Source organism: Struthio camelus, chromosome 3, assembly GCF_040807025.1.
Source record: "Struthio camelus isolate bStrCam1 chromosome 3, bStrCam1.hap1, whole genome shotgun sequence".
NCBI lineage: Eukaryota > Metazoa > Chordata > Aves > Struthioniformes > Struthionidae > Struthio > Struthio camelus.
In genome coordinates, this window is record NC_090944.1 from 83464016 (window position 1) to 83489264 (window position 25249).

The 25249-nt window shown below is 35.5% G+C and overlaps 1 protein-coding gene across 1 annotated transcript in view; it reads right to left on the minus strand.

The window, feature by feature from the left end:
- The window catches only part of ADGB (androglobin), a 130975-nt gene that overhangs the window by 26052 nt on the left and 79674 nt on the right, over positions 1 to 25249 (minus strand). Inside the window, exons 20-27 of the mRNA XM_068938805.1 lie at positions 23878 to 24045; positions 21655 to 21793; positions 17476 to 17610; positions 14084 to 14177; positions 11277 to 11411; positions 10940 to 11093; positions 3099 to 3286; positions 1197 to 1381 (exon numbers count right to left, since the gene is read on the minus strand). Coding sequence (XP_068794906.1) covers positions 1197 to 1381; positions 3099 to 3286; positions 10940 to 11093; positions 11277 to 11411; positions 14084 to 14177; positions 17476 to 17610; positions 21655 to 21793; positions 23878 to 24045 — 1198 coding nt within the window. The remainder of the gene's footprint in view (positions 1 to 1196; positions 1382 to 3098; positions 3287 to 10939; positions 11094 to 11276; positions 11412 to 14083; positions 14178 to 17475; positions 17611 to 21654; positions 21794 to 23877; positions 24046 to 25249) is intronic.

Here is a 25249-nt window from a genome sequence, read left to right on the forward strand (position 1 = left end):
CTTGCTGCCAGGTTTGGAAGTGGAGTAGATTCACGGATTTCCAGTTTGCTGGATTACATAAGTAAGTCAGTTTTTAAATAATGCCAGCTGGATGGATGTCAGGTACAATCACTACTAAGTTTCAAGGCACTTTGAGAAAACATGTGCACTTTTGCACACTTAAAAATGCTGACCTTTGAACGCATGCTGGTTCTCACCAACAACAAGAGCTGAGCTGAGATGACTGCAACGTAGTGAAAGGCAATGAAATTAAAAAAAGAAAAAAGTGATCTTTGAGGAAATACTCTTCTCTCTGAGATTCGAATGTTCAGGTAAAAATGAGTAAGATGTTTGCGGTTAACTTTCCATTACATTTTTCTCAAAAGACATTTTGTTTAAAATGAAGAGTGCCCCTAAGGGATAGCTTTTTCCTTAGTATTTCAGTTGCTATCATAAAGAATTGACAATACCACAATGGGCATTTCGGAGCTTGGCAAGTCTGGGGCAAATAGCTGTTCCTTCACTGTCTTCTATTTCTTCTATTTCCATGAATAACATTGTAAAGCCATAGGAGAGGTGGAGTCAAGAACAGAAAATTTTGCTGAAAGATAAACACTGCACTATTTATTCCAGAGTCTTTTGCCTTGTTCTCTGGGTCATATGATGGTTCAGAAGCCAATGATAAGCGTGCTGCTGCTAAAAGATGCTCAAGCTGGCTCATGTAAACCACTGGGCTCCTCTTCGAATTATCTACCATGTCCAATAATTTGGAAATCAATATATTATTAGACAAAAAATATTAATAGAGGGAAAAAAAACACCTAAACTTTAAGATGAAACAAATAAAGGCAAGAACTTGAAAATAAAGCTTATTTTGGTCCTTAAGGACAAGGTAAGCATATGTATGGAATATTCAGAAATGGCAAGCTACTTCAGTTATCCACACAACTCTACTCATTTACAGAACAAGACTAGAAGAGGTAGAAAATAAGGCTGGATACCTTATTTCATTCAGTCTTTTTGGTACCTTTCCTCATTGCTGAGGATCCAAGGATTCCTTTTTCAAGAATGTAGCTTATTTCACCTAGTCACAAGGAAATGAGGGATTTTTATGGAAAAAGTGGTAAAACATATTTTTCTGAGATTATCTAAAGCCACTGTAAGAATGTAAAACTGTTAAGTGAATAAAAGTATCAAATACAGATTACAATACTTACATGAGGAGCTCGAGAGCCTTTCATTACTCAAGAAATTAAAAGCAGGGATGACTGCATGTCCCTTTCCAGTGGTACTCACAATTTCTTCCTCGTTATCTAGGACTTGTAGTTTAACAAACACGTTGGATTTAGAGGTTTGTACCTGCACTGTAGCAATATGTGAGGCTGTGACTTTTACTGAATACCTAAAGAGGAAGAAAAAATTATAGCAAAACAATCAGCTATATCAGATTGTTCTTTTTTAGAAAAGTACCTAAACATATGCTGACTTGGAAGCACACACTTAAAATTAAGTTCGTAGTTAACTGTTTTCCTGGAATGTGATGGGGCAGATTTCCTGTACTGGAGTTCAGCGCTGTGAATCCATGATCAGTGTAAGCATGGGTGGCTGTAAATAAAAGGGTGGTCCTATCGTTTCCTTTCTTTGTTCTCTTACCATATGTCCAGATGCACATTCTCCCTCATGCTGTACGAGTATTTGTTGAAAAATATGGAAAGCCAGATCAGAGAAGTGTTTCAATTAAAAAGTAACCTAGCGAGGGAAAAAAAGAAGAATTTGCTTTCTAAAGGATAGAGCTATCTCATTTGGTGTCAATTGCAATATTTTGGAAGTAAAAGACTGCAGAAGTAAAGTCTCAGGATGAAATTCAAAGAATATTTTTATTGCCATTATAACTTTATGTATTCGTTGAGGTTTTAGAAGAACTCGATGTATGGAAACTTCTCTTTCTTTAGGTTCAAATTGTTCAAATGGTTTGCTAATCTCAGTTAGCAAATAAACAAGCACGTAAATGAGAAAGCCCTGTCACCTTGACTTAAGGACATCTCAAGTCAAAAACACGTTTACGTTTTTAAATAAAATTCTTAGAAGACTGTTAACAGCTGAGGGGGGAAAAATTAAGGGAGCATCATAGTTTACAGAATTTCAGCATATTTGTTACATTTCCGTTTCACATTTTCTTCACTGTAGTGGACCTGATTCCTTATGTTGAATAGACTTTACCTCAAGATTAATCCATTGATTTGAAATACTGAAATAAGTTGTCATAACACTGCTCTGCCAGGAATCATCGCAAAACGTTAGAGACATACCCTTCAAAATCTACATGTGATCAGCTTTAAGCGCAGGTTCTGTTCTGGTACAGCGTGCAGTCCTTTTGTGTAAAAACTTGAGCAAAGTAATTTGGTGACAAAACTAATAGCTTGCATAATACTATGAGATTAACTTAATACTTGTTTAAGCGATAAATCATGCTAGCAATTAACATTGATTAGGCATTTGTATAACTTCTGAAGGTCAGTCACTCAGCTAGAATAAACTGACTTCAATAAACTTCAATCAATTAAAAAAGGATTAAGAACAAAAGATCGTCTTAGATATGTTCTCCTAAAACAATCTGCATGCTACAAAAAATGTATATAGTTTATGATTAAAGTAAGTTTTTCTGCCAATCCTGCAAGACAGAAATTGGTCTGATCAATGAGGAAAAATAAGTATTGTATTTATTGATTTCATTTCTAGCTTTGTCTGACTAGCTGGAAAAATATATCAAACTCCATGCCTCCTTCTCCCCACCTGCAAAATCTCCATTTTAGTGCAGGTTTAATTCCCAAAAGTAGGATGGAATTTCAGTAACTGAAGCACGCACAAGTTTTCAAGGTTCAGACTACAGAAATGCAGAACACTCTTGTTATGATTTTAAATTTACAGTCTGCGTACTTCATTAAGCAATGGCAGTATTTCAGAAAATTACACATTTATTTATGAAAGTGATGAATTTAGTATCGAACAGCCAATGGCCTATGCAATTCAAATGTTTGTTTTAACATCTTCCTCTTCTAAGGATGTTGGGGTGGTACATATAAAAAGCTGAATCTAGTCATTCTCCTTTCAATATTTACCTGAACATTACATGCTTGTCATTGGGTATGTAATAGTCTTTAATTTCTTTAGTAGAATAGAAGTTGTTTACAGCCTCACGAGAGAGGAAAGGGAGTGGACTATGGGAACCGATAAGCCGGAGCCTCCATCTCCCCGCTGCCATATATAGGTCACCAGTATGTGCTTCAGCCATAAAGGTGTATCCTTTCTGAAAGTAGAAAACAAGTCATTTTCACTGGGAAATAACACTACTCAAAACGCACTCTATGACTACGCAGAACACATTTTGTCTATAAGCAAGAATCTCATAGTTCTGTTAATATCTTACTTAAGAGGCATCTCTCATTACAGTAATTTATATTTGGCAAAAAGTTACAGAGCAAGTTAAGTAAAACCTCATCTAACTTCAAAGTTGGCCCAATTTTTAGTGTGTGTTTGTGTGATGCAATCAGACAGACTCCTGAGGCCTCTTTCTAAGTCATTTAATAAAGTCTGATTTATTAAATATTAACGAGTTCTTGCTCTTTTATTCAGGCATGTGCAGTAGTCTATTCCAAAAAGTCTTCTTTTAACATGACAAAGTTCAATAAAAGTAAAGATATATTTATTCAATAGGTTTTCTTACTTGATACCTCATACTACCATATAAACAGCTCCTACCTAAATCATATCTACATATCTCTGGGTTCTATAATATTACTATACTTTTCTGGTAAGATCACTAGCAATAGTAACAATAAAATTAATTTTCTTTTGCTATCATATTTTTGTTCCTCTTGACATCACACCAAAAATATGTCATAATAGTCGTACTAATCATAGACATAATGAAGAAAGAATTCATTACGAAAGACTTTCATAAGCCAAAAACTTTAATTCCAAGCTTAGAGCCAGCCACACGAAACCTACACTTCACTACTGCTGAGCAAACAGCACCTAGTTACACTTCTCAAAGACATTGCCACAAGGCAAGACTGCACACTATATCAGTGCAGAAGAAAGTAAAAATCCTAGAAAACACTTTCTGGTTGCCCTAAATCTGAGCAGAATTTTCAGATTTCAGGGGTACGTATTGAAGTTTAAATTGTGGAAAAAAAAAAATCAAAAGATAAATGTAGTCCATAAAACTGCAACTGAAGTAGTAAGAGTGGAGTTAAGATTTGCCTGGTGACAAAAAGAAGAAGAAATAGAAAGTCAAGCATGAGAATCAAAAAGAAGAATCAAACAAACTGTTGAATGAAATGAGAAGAGATATATAAAATAAATACAAATCATGACAAAGTTCAGATTTCTATAAGCCATATCAAGCAAGACAAACGTAGAAGTCTTTCTTACTGACATTAAAACCAAGATTTTTAAATTGAATTTTTATATTCTTAAAGTAGCATTTTTCTTACAATATACAGCATAATAAGCAGCACAGTGCTCTTATTTAGGTACAAATTCAGATTAAATAATCAAAAATATAAATACCATAAATAAACTTTTAGTAGAATAAAAGAATACTGGTCTTGTGTCAGCAGATTTAGCACATCTAAATCTCCAGATGAATATATCACCTATTGAATGCTACGATTTTTACTGCAAAAGGAAAAAGAAGTTGTTGATGCTGAAGAATAAAATGAGTGTTCTTCAAACTACTTAAGGCCTTAGGTTTCTTGCTTCCCTCCCTGGTACTCTGAAATACTCTCATATGATATCTTGGCTCCTTAGTTGTCCATATTTTTCAGCTGTTGTGAATTGTTTGCATAATTAGGACTGTTTTTTCATTGGAACTAGGCAAAATGACTCAGCTTATTTCAGCTGTTGTTGAAAATCAGAAAAAGATTGCTCCAAAGAACAACATCCTTTCTTTCGCTTCTGAAATAACAATTTTTGAAGTGTAATTTCCTAAAAAATGTTCCCCTACTGCTGCCTAAATCTATTCCCACTGTAGTTGATGAGAATATAACCATTAAATTCGAGTGGAATAAAGTGAAAAGCAAGACTGGACACTTTAGAAAGTCCACTCTGCATGACTTATTTCCCAACTGCATAGTGTCAGTGTTGCAGACATCTTCCTTTCAGTTACTTGAACTTCAGATCATTACCCCTTCTCAATCAGCACTAACAACGGCTGCTTTATTGTCCGTTCTCTCACTCCTGGATGTTTATTGAAAGGCAAGAAATAAACACTCCTGTAGTGCAAAGCAGATTGACACAAATCAGTTCCAAGAGACTACTGATATAGAGGGGTGCTCCGTATGAACTTGTCAAATTCAAAATAACCAAACCTTTGATTTGCTCCAGAATATTAACAATACAAGCTAGGAGGAGGTATGAGAGATTCTCCCTGTCAGGTGGAGAGGAGGATAACCATGAAGAGAAAGGAAAAGGGATTTTGGGAAAAAGGATACCAAAAAGGGAGTTCCTATCAACATTAAGGTGCAGGAGAGGAATTTTACCCAGGAAAAGCATTACTCCATTAATTTATCAGCCTTATGTGAACTGAGGAGTTGCCATTTTCTTTTCTTAATGCTGTGAAGACTGTATGAAATTTCGTTTCCTGTAGAGTAAGGAATTCCTAAAGGATGCACCAGAGGAAAAACATCCCCCATAGTTTTGCTAAAAGAATTACTTAGAAAGGCTAACCTGTATGCTTTTGCCTGCATACCAAATATAAGAAGAGGTGTATTGCAAATTGCTGATACATCGTAATTTGAAACTGTGTAAAGATTTTGAAAGGAAAAAGGAGGAAAGGGAACATGTCAAGTATTTGAGATTTTAGATACCCTTACCTTCAAAGGTGACCACAGCTAAGATGAGGTGACTAATATTTTTGGCAACTCACGCAGAAGATACTTAGAAAAAGCTAGCAGTTCTTGCATATATGAATAAAAATTTAGATAAAGATGAAAGTAATTGCATTCACTGATAAAAACAGAAATTTAAAAAAATGTCCATTAGTATTGGAAGCACTGCAGAAATATGGGTGAATACAATCTGCTGCATGGGAATCAGACCAGATTTATTCCGCCTTAAAATCCAAGTTTAAATTAATATTGTCCCTTTTACAATTACTTCTATAATATCATTGCAAATAAAGCCCACAATGTAATGATCTTATTCTTATTTTTTATGAAGATGTTGACTTAAGAAAAAATACCTCCAGTATTAAAAAAATCAAATTAAAAATTAATAAAAAATGCAACACAAGATGAAACAGCTTGATGCAAATTTATATGGTTGTTACGGATCCTGTGAGGGGCAATATGGGGAATTAGAATATAATTTAAAAAGTTTAATAATTTCAATGTATTTTGTATTTGAAAAAACAGGGCAATATGAACGCGGTTATTTAAAGGCCAGGAGCAAAAGAAAGGGGTATAAGGAGAGCAATGGCCAACCGTGCCTGGGGATGCCAGTGAGTCCCCAGTGTGACTGGGGAACTCAGGTTTAAGTCCCTTCTTCAAATTCTCCCAACTAGCCCTAGCAATTAGCTATTTCAAACATAAAATTTCATGCTGCACCCAAGAAATAGCTCAGAGGAAAATTTGTTGAAAGGTTTTCTCTCTAGCTAGTCTTCTACTAAATTTCACTTAAATTAAATCGTTTTTTTCCAGTAAAAATGCTCTGTTGAAAAATTCCTGGCAATACACAGGGTTGTCATTTCAGGACTATTGACTATTTAGAATGAAATTAAAAGAAATGATTCATCATTCAGACTTGTGCAATTGTAAGTATAAGTCACTTTACTCTCTTTAATCATTACAAGGTAAGAGCAAGCTTTCAAACGTATCATTCACGAGAATTCACCTTTTAAAATATGCAGTCAAGCAGGTACTTAAAGTCCCCCTGTCCTTAAGAAGTTCACTTGTAGACTAAGAGAGATATAGCCCCATATTCAGGTGCTTTCTGGCAGTACGGTGCACATGAGAAAAACACTCTTTTGTTTATCTATTTATAAAGATAAGGTTCTACAATCTTAATGTTCACAATAAATATAAAGAAAATTTAGAACTAATGTTAAAAAAATTGACCAAGTGGGTATTTCAGAAAATCATAATTAATTAGAAAGCACAATAACTGAATTTTGGGGCTGTTAAGACCATAAAGTAATTATCAGTCACTACTGAGAAATAATCAAATACACCTAGACAACTGCTGTCAGATTTATGTCTTATTCTTATAAACCTCCAATGAGAGATATCATTACCTGGTTAGGTATCTTGTTTCAATTTACTATCCCTAAAAACAGAAAGTGGTTTTTTTCTAATATATCATATAAATTAACTTTTCTGTAAAGTAAGCTAATTTCCTTAAGTTTTTTCACAACTAGTCAAGACAAATAACTGTTTACTGTCTTTGCCTACTTAGACTTATATTTTTTTGGCTAAATAGACTGTAAATGATGATTGCTTATTCCCTTGTCCTTGTTACTGAGCTGAATTTTGAGGAATGCTTATCTCTCTATCACTTTATACAATGTGTTCAAAAGACTTGTGAATAATAAAGTGAGTAGAGGAAAAAAATCCTGTATCCAGTAGTAGAAAATATGATTATGGAAGGAGAAAATGTAATGCAGAAAATCCAAATACTGCAAAGTAAGTAGCTCAAGTCTGCATCTAGATTGTAATGTCTGCAGAAAGAAGGCAAACATTATTGCCAGTCTGCAGATTTTATCCTTAGTGTCAATTATTTTGAAATGAACTTTAATATGTTCCAGGAGTGGCTGTAGCAGTAGAATAACAATATCTGCTGATATATTCTTTTTTAGCTCTGCTCTAAGTTGCTGATTCATAGTTTTGAAGCAGAACACCTACATGGTAAGCTTATTTCAAAAAAAGGACTTGATCTGTATTAATATTGACACTTAGAATTCAGGCATACTCTACAATTTCTTACTTACTGTATTACATTGACAACTTTTTTTTTTTTTTTTTTTTTTTTTTTTTTTACAAAATACCGTTAAAAAGAAAAGTAATAGTCAGATTAAAATAATACCACTGCATCTTGTATTTCAAAATAATTGCATAATGTCTTGTCAAAACATCAATAGAGCTTTTGATAACATGTGCAGGCCCACTGAAATGGTAATGAATCATTTTAAATGGGGGGAAAATAAACTACATTGTACAGCATAAGGTTATATTTTTATTGACAAACTCAGTAGCAGTGATTAAGAAGCATAGTGAGAACAACTAGAAAAATAGAGTATAACTACACAGTTCTGTTCTAACACTCCTAAATCAAAACCACTCTTTATTGATATTAACCATATTTAATATAAAGCGTAAAGCTTAGAGAATAGTAACAAAAATAACAGCTTTAAGTGGGGAGTTCTTCAACAAGGAATAGGAGTAGAAAAAAGGTCTATTTTCATTAGCTGACAACAGAATCACTGAGGTCATCATGTGCTGTACCCATAAAAAAAGAATTACCATTACAAATGGTAACTGGTGGGGTAGGGTATAGCAAAAGGTGTATTTCCCATATTAAAACCACTGTAATGCACAAAGTCCTGATACGATCTTATTTGTACTACTGTGCACAATCTTGGACATTTTTATTCAAGAAAATTATCTTACATGGTAAGAGGTCTGAGAAAGAATTAGTAAAATCAGGGAAATGGAAAGCCCATCTTGCAAAACAGAACTAGACAACTTGCAGGCTGCTAAGCAAAACAAATGCTGAGAGGGGATCTAGAATGTATTTGAAGTTGTGATTGTACTCTCCACAACCTGTCACTTTCCTGAAAGGGCAGTAAGTAATGTTCACCACTGAGATTTCCTTTTACATCCTGCCACTTGCCACTGTCACGTTTGGTGGAATATACACCCCATCTCTGAGGATCCCAAATTAGTTGTGAAGACTAATCTGAAGGACCTGTCTGTAACCCTGCTTTTTAAAGCACATTCCTGCAGCAGTAGCAATCCTTATCTGTCATATTCAGCTAGTATTTACTTTAAACATCAGATAAGGGAACTTCATTCTAGCAAAAAAACCTTATTGTATGATAAAATCAGAAGTAAAGTTACAAAACAAAACACACAGAAAAAAACTGCTCCTACAACGTTAGAGTTTAACTGACATCAATTCCTCGCTATTGACAGATGAGACTGAGAAGGCTAAAATGTGAACCTCTCTTCACTAAAAGGTCAGTTGTGAACATGTGAATAGTACAGTTAATATTACTAATAAGAGCAGGCTAGAATAGGGAAGGAAGTAGCAAACGATTATATGGACAAATTAAAAGTTTTAGGTTTCACTGACGAACTTCTGAACTGGCTGAAGGATAACGGAACAACAGTTCAGTTGACAGACAAAACTTTTTAATTATGTCTGATAACTAATGGAGGACAGTTAAGGTACTGGAAGACTACAAAACAGCAATATTGTGATTATTTTTTTAAATGAACAGAGATCTGGAAAACTATGAATCAGCATAGCCTCAATGGCTGAAAATATTATGAAATAACTAATGAAATGAACTACCTGCAATCCCTTCAATACAGCAAAAAGGTGAGTAACAGAAAAAAACGATTACAAAGAACAAACAGCAAAGCAATCAAGCTTCCCTCTGTAATAGGAGGGCACGCTATAGGGGTGGAGGAGAAGCAGCAGACAGCATCTATTTTGACTTGAGTAAGGCTACTGACATTGTCTGTCTGATCATTCTTCTAAGTCTAGCGAAATGTAGTCATAATGAAAAGCTGGGAGGCTGTCGGCTAGATAAAGACATCCAGAAAGCACATATCTATGGCCTCTTTTGGAATGGCAGGATGCAATCAGTTAGATTTCATAAAGTGGATGGTACAACGGAGAAGATATACGTATAACTAGCCAATAGCTCAAAGCTAAGAGGAATTGTAACTATTCGGGAAGACAAAGTAAGAATTCAAAATCATTTTAAACGAGGGAAATAGTCTGGCAAATAGCATAAAAATCAAGAGTGAAATACACTGTATTTAGGCAAGAATAATAAACTACACAAATTTGGACTGAGAACAACCAGAATTCAATCCTTTAGGAAAGCACCTACGTATTACAGCAAGTCAAGAATGTTGTTTCAAAAAAAGGTAAACATCGCAGATATATAAGTAGAAGTAAGGCCTACAAGACATGTAAATTAATCATTCCTTACTCATCATGGCCTCAAGTTAATCTTTGGTGCACCGTTCACTGTGCTCAATGATACCAGTCATAAACAAGAAAAAACTAAAGCAATTGGAAAGAGTCCAGAGGAAAGGAGAGACATAACAACCAAGAGTGTAGAAAACATAACTTAAAAGGAAGGACAGAAAACTGTTTGTCTTCTTTAACCTAAGGATGAAACGGCAGGGGGAGGGAAAGCTGTGATAATTATTTAATAATATTTTACTATTTTTTAGAGAGAACTAAGTTTAATACATTAATGCTTCTTAGGTTTGAGGGGGGAGCATATATAAAGTTGTATTTGGCATCCATGCTGCAGTTATCACTATCATTTGAAGAAGCATGTTAATTTAATTATTGTAAGCATGATTTACATAAGGCTATTCCTGCCCCATTCTTACTACGGTTTCTGATTCTTCAAGGTAGTTCTGCCAGGCGGACAGCATCAACAGCAACTGTATTGCCATTGATTATGAAAGCACAGAGAAGTTGGAAGATGTGTGTCCATTTAGAGATAATCATAAATCTAAAAGAAAATTAAGACCATTCCTTCAATGTAAAAGGTTTATCATGGAAGCAGCTCAGCAATAGTCTCTGATCAAGCTTGCTAATAAATACTGGTGTGCTCCTAAGAAGAACATTATGACATGGCTAAAAAGTCCATAGAATTTGGGCAACCATTATTATATTTAAAATGAAACTTTCCACAACTGCTCTTTGTATTTACCTTATTCTTGGGATAAATACGAGGTGCCACTTTGAAAAAGACATGTGGCATTTCCTCCAGTGTGTCATTATCAATTACATGGAGTCTGCAGGAAGGGATAGAGGTATACATCTTTGGCACTATAAGCATGTCTTCTGGAACATAAAATATCTCTCTACAAAAAAAAAAAAAGTAAAATCTCTTTAAAAATATTTCAAATTTCTTTTCAGTAATAAAATGAAATCCATTAGAATTTCAGGAAAGTAAAATCATATTTTTACAGCAGGTAAGTGATAAACTGTAGTGTATCAAAAACACTTCTTCACCAAAAGGATTATATAAGGCTGCACAAACTCACCTAAAAACCACAAACCAAATATTTGGTGGCTGATCAGCATATGTTACAACATAGTCAGTAAAAGAGATCTTGGACAATTCATCTTCATAACAAGGAAACTTTTCAATTGACTTACAGTTACTTTTAAACATTTCTCTGGAAAGCAGAAAACAAGATAAACATTTAAATCTAATCAAGAGAAGTCACATACCTTGACTTTATTTTATGCTAATCATGGAAAAACACTATGTTGTGTGTTAGTGTAAAACAGTGGTACAAAATGTGTTACCAGTGTTCATTTAGTAGCTGTTCACCCTCAAAAACAGTAAATCAGGTATGGAAGGTGCTCTTCCAGTTCAAGAGCTAATGTCCTGTAATCGTCAACACGAATAGTTGTATCAGACAGGCTATCCATGCTTTTGGGCTGCTTCTAGCAGCCTAAAATATTATGGCTCCTATAAAATTTCTTTGAATTTTTTTAATCAGATAGCAAAACTTCAATTTTCTCACATTAAACTGTCATCTTAAACCTGCACCTCCATTAGGAGATTAAAAAAAAAAAAAAAACTCTCTTCTTTTTAAAACGTTTTTGAACAAGAAAGGATTTGAAGAAAAATCATATAACTTAAAGGGTGATTTAAAGGATTAAAATTTAAAGACACTCCTTCCACACACAAAGAAACCTAAGATTGTAACTTCAAAAGTTGCTATTAAGGTAAATAAACTCTCTGGTGCTATTAAATTCTATGCAACTAGAGTTAACCTGACTGGTACCTAACTGAAACCATGAAGTTTTATTAATCACCTGCAGTATCAAAAATATTCCTTTGGACAAAGCAAAGTGAACTCCAGCATACAAAATTCACTGTTATGTGAATAGGAGTGGAGTAGTAGCCAGGTGAAGGGCAGGAAGAAGATAACAGCTCTCACTCCATGTTTTGGCTCCTTTCACTGATTTTCTCTGCAGATTATGGGAGAAAATACAGAGGCGAAGGTGAAGAGATCCTTCTCCCTGCCACTCCCTCTGTCTTGAATTATTCTTTAACTGTCTGCTTTCAGCAATAAGTAAACAGTATATCTTTTCTGCTATCTTTTCATTGCTCTGTCTGATTCAAAGTTTGGATTATATGGTTTATGTAAAGTGGACAGTCTAAAGAAACCTCATAACATCCATTTTCAGTGATGCCTGTCTTCTTTTTGTGTCAAATAGGAATGTGTTTTATCCACAAAATTTGGCCAATGCTACTTTGATGTTTTGTTATCCCTAAATAGTAAAGGATTTGAGAAACAATTTCCACATTCATGTTTTTAATGATAATAACAGCCAACCTTGACATTCAATTAAGGTGAGAGCCAAGAGTAGATCCAGACATTGCCAAACGTAATTTAAAGCAGGACAATTTGAAACCTTGACTCTTCAAGTTTTGCAAAGGTTCCTTCTACCACTGATAAATAGCATGCAGATGCACAGAAAAAGTGACATCTAAAAACCTCAAATTTGTGAATTCATTAAAAATTACAATAGGGACAAATCATGATGAGGTTCTCTTAGGGAACATAGGACATAATGTGAGACAGGTATCAACTGTAGCACAAACTTAGAAGTTTTAGGGCATTTTGAACCGAGAGTTTGTCTTGTAAAATAGTACTGCTTCTGGACCCTTCTAAGACTAGAGTTAGAGTGAGGGAAAACGTCTACTCTAATAATGAATTACCAAAATTCCTAAAGGTCTGTCAATTGTTAAAAAAAAAATGACTGTTACATGATTTTCACACTCAAATGTGTTTCCTCAGACAATGCCTAAGAAACAGGCCCATACATTCTAAAAGTTTGAAAGCAGACTAAAAACTGCATCTGATCTTTGCTTATTTAGAGATGCTGCAGATCTAAAATTCAGATTCTAAATTTCTAGAATTCTAAAAATATTTGGAACTAGACTGTGATTGCTGTTCCAGCTGCATGCAAATGTTCTTCTGGGTACAGTTATGCTGATTAGAAACACTAAAAACTGAAAAAGGTTATATCCTATGAGTATTCTTCAAATTGCTGTTTAGAAGGAGTGAGGATTTATACCCAATAAGCCAGTAATTATTACTGGTCTAACTCCTTAGCCCTGACACAACTGATTTACTGCTAGAATTGTGTGAACACCTACAGAGAGATTTTTGAAAGACTTCATGAAGACACATGATTCCCAAACAGTGTCATGCTCGCCAATAACGTAAGGAACACTGCTGTAGTTAACGTAGCTGTCTTTGCAGAACCCATAATTAAATACTAGGGAAAGCATCCACCTGGAAACATAGCTACTTTCTTTCAAGGAAGCGGTACAAACAAATCCTTTGATGGTAAAAACTGTGTTACAATTAAATAAGATTTCTGTCATAGCTAACAACTTTCTAATGTTGATCAGGCTTCCCTAAAAGGATAGCATGAATACAAATGCTTCTTTAAAGCAACTGGTTAGGTGCTTAACCAAAGAATCAGTATCAGATTTATATTTATGAAGCAGTTTAGAGGATATAAATAAAATTAAATACAGAAGAAAGGCAACATTCTAGCTCAAGATGTAGGAAAAAAACCTGTACATAGCAACATGTACAGCTAAAGATTAGATTTGCCATACAGTTTTACTTTTGTAGGATACGCAGAATGAAGCCTGCATAGCTTATCTTCACTGAGAGCATCTCATTCTTCCTAAGTTTAACTGAGTTTTGCAGTTTTAAAACTAGTAATATACTTGCAATATTTACTTTGTGAACTAGCAATTTATGGCAATTCAATGGAACAGGCAGCAATAAAATATTTTAATTTATTAAATCATTACCTCAACAAAATTACAGCACATTGTTCAAAATTTAACTCAATCAGAGCCCACAATTTTTGCAAGGTTTCTTTGACATTAGCATTTTCTTTAGTACCTGAAAATAATGGAAAGAATAAAGTAAGTTAGAAAAATTATATAGTATCTTTTTCTTTTTTTAAATCTATGCCTGACAAATTATTGTGAAAAATGTTACTCACACAAGCCACTTGTCTTATGAATTGTTAATTTATTATTTGGAATTTTATAGAAGTCACACAGCTGAAAGCTAATCTCCTTTGATAGAGGAAATTCCCTTAATCATACTACTGCTTTGTACTTATCAGCATTCCTACAATTGCAAACATGATAAAGTCGATACCTTTACTGCTTTGCAGATCTTCTCTATAACATGCTGTATCTTATTTGTGATAAGAGGTGATTTCTGTCCTCAGAAAAGAAGATACAGTTTAGCTCCCAGAAGCTTTTTTTATTTACAGATACTACTAAGGGGTACGTAGGTGCCTAGGCAATCTCTACAGCTAATAAAAAGAATTGGGCAGCTCCAAAGGGTACTGCATCCCACCTACATTTCATACCTCTCAGATGACAGGACATGTTGCCCTCTCAAGGTGTCTAGTTCTATCCACAGAATAAAGATGAAGACTAGACAACTTAGTTTAGACCTGTTGTCTAACTTTTCATGACTAAAGTTAGGCAAAATCCTCTTCCATTGCATAATCAATGAATGACAGAATTGAAGATGAAAATAAAAAGGAGGAGGAATAAAGTAAGAATACTGCAAGGACAAGTAAGAAAGTAGGAAAAAAAGTATAGATAATGAGGAAAATGAGCAGAAAAGCAGTATGACTGGGAAAAAAAGTGAAGCACTGGGAAGAAAGCATCAGAATGAAAGGAAATGGAGAGCAGATAAATCAGAGGAAGCTGAGAAAGACGTTATAGACAACGAAAGAAAAGAGTTGGAATACTCAGTGCTTAAAATATAACAATCTAAACTTTCAGAAGAGCAGATTCCGGGCCCTGAGATTTGCAGGAATTAACACTAGCCAAAGTTTGCTGAAAGTCTCCTAATCTACTTGGCACTTTGTAAACACAAACAGAAAGACACCGTATTTGGTGCAGAAAGTTTAAGTAAAATGAGGCTACAGGTGATAGTTTAGGAGCAAGATAGCCCTAGAATTACTGATGAGGAGATGAAGGTAGGAAAGAGAGCCTGAAGAGCTCAGTTGGTGCAGGTAAATATAAAAGAGAAAAAATTCCAGCAAGGATGATAATTCAGAAGGAACGTCCCACAGAACGGGGAGAGCAGTGGATGTTGTCTACCTTGACTTCAGTAAGGCTTTCCACACCACCTCCCCTAATACCCTCACAGAAAGGTGATAAAATATGGGCTAGATGAGCAGTGAGGTGGACTGAAAAAATGGCTGAACAGCAGAGCTGTTGTGGTCTGTGGCACAAAGTTTAGTTGGAGGCCAGTAATTAGCAGTGTACCACAGGTGTCAATCCTGTTCCACTTATTCATCAATGGCCTGGATGATGGGGCAGAGTGCACTCTCAGCAAGTTTTCAGACAATACAAAACTGGGAGGAGTGGTGATACACAAGAGGGCTGTGCTGCCTTTCAGAGGGACCTCAACAGGCTGCAGAAATGGGCAGAGAGGAATGTCATGAAGTTCCCCACAAAGGCAAGTGCAGGGTCCTGCATCTGGGGAGAAATAACCCCAGGCACCCGTGCAGGCTGGGGGCTGACCCGCTGGAAAGCAGCTCTACAGAGAAGGACCTGGGCGGGGGGTCCTGGTGGAAAACGAGTTGACCATGAGTCAGTAACGCCTCTTCACGGCAAAGAAGGCCAACAGTATCCCGGGCTGCATTAGGAGAAGCACTGCAAGCAGGGTGAGGAAAGGGATTCTTCACCTCTGCTCGGCCCTGGTGGGGCCACAGCTGGAGTGCTGGGTCCAGCGCTGGGCTCCCCAGTACCAGAGAGATGTGGAGCTCCTGGAGCGAGTCCAGCAGAGGGCTACTAAGATGATGAAGGGACTGGAGCATGTCTCCTATGAGGAAAGGCTGAGGGAGCTGGGCCTGTTTAGCCTGGAGAAGAGAAGACTGGGAGGCGATCTCATCAACGTGTACAAGTATCTGAAGGGAGGGTGTCAAGAGGATGGGGCCAGGCTCTTCTCCGCGGTGCCCAATGAGAGGGCAAGACGCAACGGGCACAAATTGAAACACAGAAGTTCCATCGGGATATTAAAAAAAAAAAGTTTTTTTTTACTGTGGGAGTGGTCAAACACTGAAACAGGCTGTCCAGAAACACTGTGGAGTCTCCATCCTTGGAGATATTCAAAACCTTCCTAGACATAGTCCTGGGCAATCTGCTCTAAGTAACTCTGTTCTGATTAGGGGGGTTGGATTAGATGATCTCCAGGTTGACAACCTCAACCATTCCGTGATTCTGGGGATGACGTACTAAAGAGGGAGTGTATCTCTCACAATGGAGCTGTTTTCTTTGTCAGGCCCCTCAGGCGTTCATATACTGTGAGGCTAGAAGAAATCACTGGGATCTTCCAATCTGACTTTCTGTGTAATGGTCTTGCATAAATTAATTGCTATTACATCCTATATAAATGATCAATTAAATCCTTTTTGAACTTCACAAATATCTGTTTGATTTTGAAGTTTTCAGTGATGGAAAACCCAACACAAATCTTGTAGTCTATTTTTATTAGCATTTCTTTAAGTCCGTATAAAAATCTTGAAAATACTAAGCTTTACGAATTACATTTAGATTTCTTGAAGCTTAAATTCATACTGTTAAATATATTTTACTATATACAGTAAAAAGCCCAAATCCACAAAACATTAATGTACAGTAGGTGACCGACAACCCCCCCACATTTCTTATTTTCTTACTTCCTTACGATTCACTCATCACAGATGTTTGTATATATTTTCTTGTAATTTCTACTTAATATTTCAATCACAAATGGGTATGACAGTGTTAAAATACCGTTCAGTAAAACACTTACAAACCTATTTGTGGCCAAGACATAAAAGGAGGACACTTATTTAAAACTTTTACTTACTCTCCAAATATCAAACATTCAGTCCAGTTCTGAGCTAAAACTGTATTAATGCAGATTCTGGTATAGTATCTATCAAAAACAATGCGGTGGGTCTTTTCTTTACCTCAATCACTTTTTAGTATCATATGTGCTAAGCAAGGAGTTAGGTTGAGAACTATTTTCTGTTTTTTCAGAGATTACACATTCAGCTACAATGTTCTGTTGTATTTCAGTTCATTTTAATCAGATATTAATTAGTAACAAAATTCTTAATGCAAATATTTGAACAAGGTGCAACATGAAACATTTTTTATAAAAGTATTTTTAAAGGCCATACCTGGTGTTCTGCCATTTATCACTTTCCTAACATAGGTACCTCTCCAGATGGCTTGAAATTTAAGTGCTGCTGCTTCTTCTTCTGAAGTGGGAATTCTGTTTTGCCAGGTACTAAGGAAAGGTGTGCTGAAAGCCTCTGAAAGAAGAGAATGACAGCAATGGAAATCACATAGCTGCTTGCTATGAGGTTAAAAAAAATTGACAACTATATTCCAGAAGGAGAGTGGTTTGCACATAAAACTTCCATTTATGACAGAAATACCATTTTTACTACTTTCCTCTATGAAACACAACAGAAATTAAACTTTTTTCATAATAAAAATAGATATATTTTACTGTGTTACACAGTTATCAGGTAACTACTGTGCTAATAAGGTCAAAGGTTAAATCATTGTCTCTTTACAAGACAGCTATTGCAGTATATTTTTTTTATCAAGTCTCCTAATGTAATTTCAAAATAACCTTCAAAATACGAATCAAAAGAATTTTATATACTACAGCCTGACTCTGAATGCAGCTTAGAAGAAGAGCTTCACGAGATTTTAAGTGTTTCTATCTACCAAACTGATCATTTTATTAACTAACAATTTTAACACAAATATTGTTCAAAGCATATTCAACTTTCACTAAGGAGCCATGGACTAAGGGTAAGATCCTCAATAAAGCAGTGCATTTATCTGATTATAATCTTCTGTTACTGATGAGATTGGGAGTGGAACAGAAGCTGGCTGGTTCTGACAGGGTTACTGATGAGCTCCACGTGGTAATCCTTGCCAGTGCCCAGAATTAGCATCTCTGGGAGCCATTAGCAGGAGGGTTTGGGCATGCAGAACTACAGCAAGGCAGAGCCAGGAGGTCAGTTTGGAACTGCACAGAGGTTGAACGAGGGCAGTGAGAGAGAGAGGGAGGAAAAAGTGCTCCAAAATGAAGTTTTAACAAATAGAGATGAGAAAAAAAGACTGTTGAGATTTACCTGAAAAACAGGACAAAATAAAGGAAAGATTGCTGTCTTCAGTCAGGAAATTACAGATTCTAATCTAACTTCTACTGATTGTTGCTAAATTTGGCTGTGTTTCCAACCCTCATTCCTGATTACTGTCTCATTTCCAAACCCCTGAAAGCATCTTTAATAATTAGTGACTCTGAAAGGTTACACAAGACCACTGCAACAGATAGTAGATTAGAACTCAACAATATGCACGGCACAACCACTTGTTATAAATTGGAAGCATAGAATCATTGAATAATGTAGGCTGGAAGGGACCACTGGAGGTCACGTGGTCCAAGGCCATGTTCCTATAAAATAGGAACAACTTACAGCAGGTTGCTCAGGCTCTTGAACAAATGCCCAGACCATTTTTGAGTATCTCCAGGGTTGGAGATTCCATATCATCTGTTGGTAACCTATTTCCAATCTTTGACTAGCCTCATGGTGAAAAATATTTTGCTAATATTCAATTGGAATTTCCCATATTCTAACTTGTGTCCTATCGCTGTGCATCTCTGAAGAGGTCTGGCTCCATCTTCTCTATTTTTGTCCATTTATTTACCATAGTAACCTATATTTCAAAATGAGTTTGTCCCAGCTACATGCTTGTCTATTTTACAACTAAATAATCCAGTGGCAAAGCATTGTGTTATGCCTTTTGTCCCTATTAATGTTTGTTTTCAAGGAAAGGAATCAGCAAACTTCTATTTCCAGCATTTAGCAGCATTTTGGCATTTTTTGAGCATTTTAGCTCAAAAGTATGATCTCTGCTGCTAACATTCCCCATATTAGGGAAAATAATTTATTATAAAGTAATTAAAAATTATGTACTGTTTAGATGATCACAGTTACACATGCTAAGCCAGCAAGTAATAAGACCCTAACACTGAATCTGAATGAATAATATATAACACTGTTACTGTATCTAAATGTTACTCCTACTTCATCTAAGCAGCTCTTATTCTTTCTGCCTTTTAACCATCATTCAAGTAAAGCACAATTTTCCCAAGAAACCACCCAATCAGTGCAGATAGTGCCACCTGCACTGTGGCTTCAGAGGCAAGCAAGAAGTTTAACAGTTTCAGGCTGAGTGTCATGGCCAATAGCCTCTCCTGTTAAGTCATATGAGAACTTTGTAATAGGTGCAGAAAATATTAATAGTGTACAAAGAGATTATATAGCTGCAAGATAAGTCAGATCAGCCTGCTGAATGAACAGCAATTCCTCTCTTTTTTTTTTTTTTTTAATTTCATGGCTTAGCTTCCTGGAAAATCAGCAAGTTAATCTGATTCCCTAACACTTCTACAACTGCTTAAGATGGGAGTGCATGGCCTGGAACGTGAAAGGGAGCAGGACAACACTTCAGCAGTAGTCTTCAGTGAAGCTGCACATTAAGGTCACATTAAGGTGACATTAAACTCTTCTACTCCACACATTTTTTCCTCTTTTTTGATTCTCCCTCAAATCCTAAAAATACCTTGTCATAGTGCATGTCATGAGTAACTATTATATATAAGGTCCTTGCTCCAGTATGTTAATGGCATATATTTATCTGTGTTGATTATTCAAGTCTAATTTAAAAAATGCCTTCGCTTCTATTGCTGACAAGTACTAAGTTTCCCTTGAAATACAGAAATCAGTAGCACAGTCTTCTTGACAAATGTGACAGGTGTTGGTGACATTCTCAAGTAGTTTTACAGGTGTCACTATGCTAACCCTTCTAACCTGTACTATTGCCATAGGATACAAAACTGAAAAATACAATGAGTTATTCAGTAATTCTGGCTGATTCTTCATCTTTGATGTCTCTCAGAAGAATAACCTTCAGACGAGAGGATGTTTGGAGGAAAGTCTCCACCAAAGTGTCATATAAAGAGAAAAGTATATGTGCTTTCTTAAAGAATAAGAGTCAGTAAAGATACTTCTGTAAATTTTAATAAAGTTTGTTTTTAACTACTTTCCAACATAAACTGACTGATGAAAGGAAATCAATACCATTCTGCTTCACCAAGAACAAAGAATTTATGCCATAAGTTTATAACAGCACAAGGAGAAGCTAAGTCCCCCTGAAAAAATGGTCTTTAAATGGTGACAACGTATCTTCCTGTAAATTTTTTAGATCAATTCTTTTTCTGTTTTAAATGATACATAAAACCTATATTAATAAATTAATATTTAAAAGGTACATAAACTGCAAAATAAGCTTTTTAAAAATGGAAAAGAGCTATGCATTTGGTTGCCAGGCAAATTTAATTCTAACACCTTATACCTAGAGCTTGCTTAAAGAATAAAGAAATCTGCAGGAAGATAATTATTCTGAGAAGCGGAACCAGTGAAGTCTGCATACCTTATGTCCTGTTCAGCATCTCAAACTCCCTATCACCTTCCCTACAATACCATATTCTTATCTCCTCACCATCCACTTATAATACCTCCATTTGCCTCCCAGTGGCTCCTCCCACAGTCAATACCTTCAGGTACCTCATGTCCTCTAATAATGGGCTGGACTACCCAGCTAATTGGCCAGCCAACATGATGATTAGCCACCTATTAGGCTGCAAAAAACCAACCAAACAAACAAAAAAATCAAGTAACAATTGAGCCTTCAGTGAGGGTACCTCACTAGGGTCTCGTTTCATTCTCATTTCATAAAAATTGGAGGCACTTAAGGTCTTTCCAGACTCTGCCCTTCTGTTCAGTTTGGCTGAAATTGGCCAAAAAATTCAAATATGAAGTGAGAATGGAGGCATGTAACAGACTCATGAAAGAACTGGTCATTCGAACAAGAGCCACGATCTGTAGGACACCACGTAAAACAGAACACCTGTAGGCAAGAGTCATCCTTTTCACTTCAGGGGCATAATTCACTCAATTAAATGATGTTTCAACTGCATTATTTAGGCATGCTTGCTAATATTGAGGAACGCAAATCAAGGAAGACAAATGGCAATTTTATAATTCAACAAAACATAAACAGACTCTCCAGAAAAAGAAAATATCATTTCTGCTCCGAGGTCTGTCTCACTAAGGAATTTCAAAGACTTGCTGCCTACAGTAGAATATTTAGGCATCTCATAAGGTATGAACCATACTTGCTTAAGCACGAAAATACAAGATTGTTGACGAGTTAATTCCCTCTTAAGTAAGAACAGGCAAATATATTTAAAGTGACTATCAATATTGGTACAGTACCTGAAGACACACTGTCATCCTCAGAAACCTCAGTGGCTTTAAAATCCAAAGTGAAGGATCTGAAAGCAAATCCATAACTGGGAGGAACCTTGTTGCCTAGTATATGTTTGATCAAATACCAAAATGCACTACTGAAAGCCTAAAATGAAAAAGAGAAAGAGCATTCAAAGAAAGATTCATTTTTAAAAGCTGATTTATATTGCTTTTCCTTAATGTTTCAGACACTGGTTGGTTGTTTTCTTTTTTTCCTGTAAAAATGCAGTCTATATTTCTAACTTCCTCTAGCAAAGAAGGTATCTGAAAATTAGTCCTCACTGTTGGACTAAAATACTTTGAGCCAAGAATCAGGACAAAACCTGTTTCATATCTGGGTTATTAAATCAGAACAGATTTTACAACAAAAAGTTATCATCACCTGAGAGCATCTTAGTGGTTTATATGAAGTGAGTTGATGGTCTCATTCCTGAGGGTGGAAAAACACATCATTATTACCATCAGGACAACTGGGTTTTTTTGTTAGAAGTTTTAGAACAGAGACCAACAACCAAATGGGCATGCTTACTGAATAAGGAGATGGCACCATTAGCAAAAGTACAAATATATTGATGGACAGCAGGGGAAGATTTGATGTCCTACTTATGTAACTAAATTGATGGTTCTATTTTTAATTTCCTCATGCTGATGGCCATTAACAATCAGAAATCCAGTCTCTCTTTTCTTCTTCCACCAACTGGAAATTTTAGACTGTTTCTCAGAGCCTGTATCATAATTTGAATGGAAGAAAATGGTAATAATTTAACAGAAAATTTTATTTTTCTTATTTTCAGATTTTTCTGCTTACTGGAATTATTTTTATCCTGAGTTATGTATTGTAATGTTAATAACAACTTTCTTTGCTTTGAAAGATTTAATACTAGTAAAGAAACTATCTACTTTATTACATGCTTATGTTCGAAATCATTTTTGTTATTTGTGTTGAAGATAGATCACTTCCACATTTTCATGCTTGAATCACCGCTAGCTGATTCAGCGCCTTTCATTTGTCTCATTTGAATTTTGTGTTGCTTTGTTTTTTATAATTATACACTAGTTTTCTTAGGGGGTGGGTAGATATACATGTTCATTCCTACTGAATTTTTTTTTTAAGTCCCTAAGAAGTTGCACATATACTCCATATGAGCACATACACTTAACATTTTTATTATCCATTTCAGAGGGGTCAAAGTATTTTCACATTGGACTTGGCATGAAAATTAGAACTTTTATGAGAGGTGCATCTGGAACCAGTTTTGACTTCTTCCTTACTTTTGTTGTCTTGCTGAACTTTAGCCTGGTGGCAAGCCCATATTAAAAAGTAGTGATTTATGTATCCTATTTTTTAATATCAGTGTTTATAAAAATATTTATCTCTTTCTTTTATTCAGTCTTCTAAAACCCGCAGTCTAAACCACATGAGATTCCAGCACTTTGGTAAAAGTAACTGAAGCTGAAATATAAAGTGATTGCAGAAAAATAAAGTTATAACAGTACTATCAATATGTTCATATACATATAAATTAGCATATCTAATTAACATATCTTCTGTATCACTTGTTTTAGTTGTAATCTATTTATGCTATTGCAGAACCACACTACATATTTTCATGTAAAAGGCGTAACTGGTCTTTATATACATGATTGAACATTTAATTTATCACGCACGCATAGCATAAAAGCGAAATAAGAATAGACCAGATCCAAAAAGCCAATGGAGAAATACTGTAACTGTGAAAAAAACTCAGTACTGCCTTCAGTAATATAAGCTGTATCAATGTTATGCTGTGCCATCAGTACTGGGCACAGAAAGGAACCATGCTGTCTTTTGCTTTCTGAATTTCAGGCAATATCTTTCCAATCCCAAATTAAGTGATAAAATTTAAAAAAAATATGTTTTTTATGGCTTAAGAATGCGTCACACTACATTAAGAAAAGAAGTTACTCAAATACAGAATGTGCTACTCTGCATATATTAAAATTTGTTCATATAAGGAGAAGATAAATATGGCACATAGTTGCAAATTCTGTCATTTTTGCTTACACTTAACAATAAATGCCATATTTGGAGCACTCAGGAGATCCTTTTTAAAAGTACAGTCATTGGCTTGAGGAGGATAATGACAATGTTAGGCTCTTATCCAACTTGTGCAGCCTTTAGACAAACATTTATTAGAATTGTTTGTTCACCTTGAAGTGTTCTTCAACTATTTCAGTACCCTGGAGGCCAGGAGGACAGTGAGTTAGTTCTAACCCCTTCAGGGCTCTAGAAAGTTCAGGCTTACTGCTGAAATTATTTATTACATTTCCAATAGCTTTCAGGATAGCTGTAGCCTGTTCTATAAACCGGTAGCTCTCCTGGGGAGACAGAAGAAAAGCAACCGTTGTTAGTCAGACTGTTTAAGCTTTTCTTTCATTTTCTTTTGATACTGTAACAGTATACAAAAGCTTTTTATCTGTGTTAAAATATCAAACTTTTCTTAAATCAATCAATTGTTATTGATTTTATAAACTGTCAAAATGATTAGGTCTCTGGCTTCAAAAGCATACAAAATTACACTGATTATAGCTATAGAAATGAAAAAGATACAATGCTAAAATAGGCAGCATAACTTATCTGTTATGGATTTTATTTTTCCTGTATCACTAGTCCTAGAACATTTAATAAAAAATAAGACGTACATAGACACTTCTAACTGCAGTGAAAACAAGACTCCGGTTAGCTGAAATATGTGGTCTCACTTGTATTATAAAAGGATTTTACAATTACAAAAGGATGTAGACGAGTGTTTGCACCCTGCTGAATACAATGTCCAAACACATGATGCCTAAAGTATCATTAATCTTCATCAGGGTTTTTGTGCAAGAATGTGGATACCATTCTGCAAAAGATATTCTGGAGGGAAACTGCCCTCTCCACAAAGAGGTGCAGAGAAGACCTCTGGATATAATTCTGCTTTATTTCTATGACAAGAAGAAGTCTTTCTTCTACAGTTTGAAGAGAAGGGGATAGTCCAGCCACAAGTTTGTTTTTTTTTTAAATGGCTCAACTTCTGGTATTTAAACTTCTTTGCTACAATAAATATCATAAATTTCCATGAGCCACTTTACTATCCTATTGTTAGGACCTTGAAACTACACTGTTATATAAATTGCTGTTAAACTCACCTTTCACAATTTTTTTTCACAACTGTGCTCTACAAGCTATACTGCCTCCCACAACGCCCATGTCAGATATGTGGGGGGCCTGCTGCTTGCCAAAGAAATCATGAAAATATGGATGGCAGTGACATGGAATGTAGGCAACCAAGACAAAAAGCTGTAGTAATTACTCCCCAGGGCCTCTTATCGCAGCTATGCAAAGCTGGTCGAATCAATTGCTCTTTTTAGGTATAAAAGCTACCCTGGGACCCACTGAGTAATATGCAATCTCACGGGACAAAACAAATTTTACTGATGCGACAGTTTATGTTACTAAGCAGGTATTTTTGAATATAGATTAATATCTATACATACATTTTATCACTTGCTTCCAAAAGAAAGCTTATAAAATACTTATGTC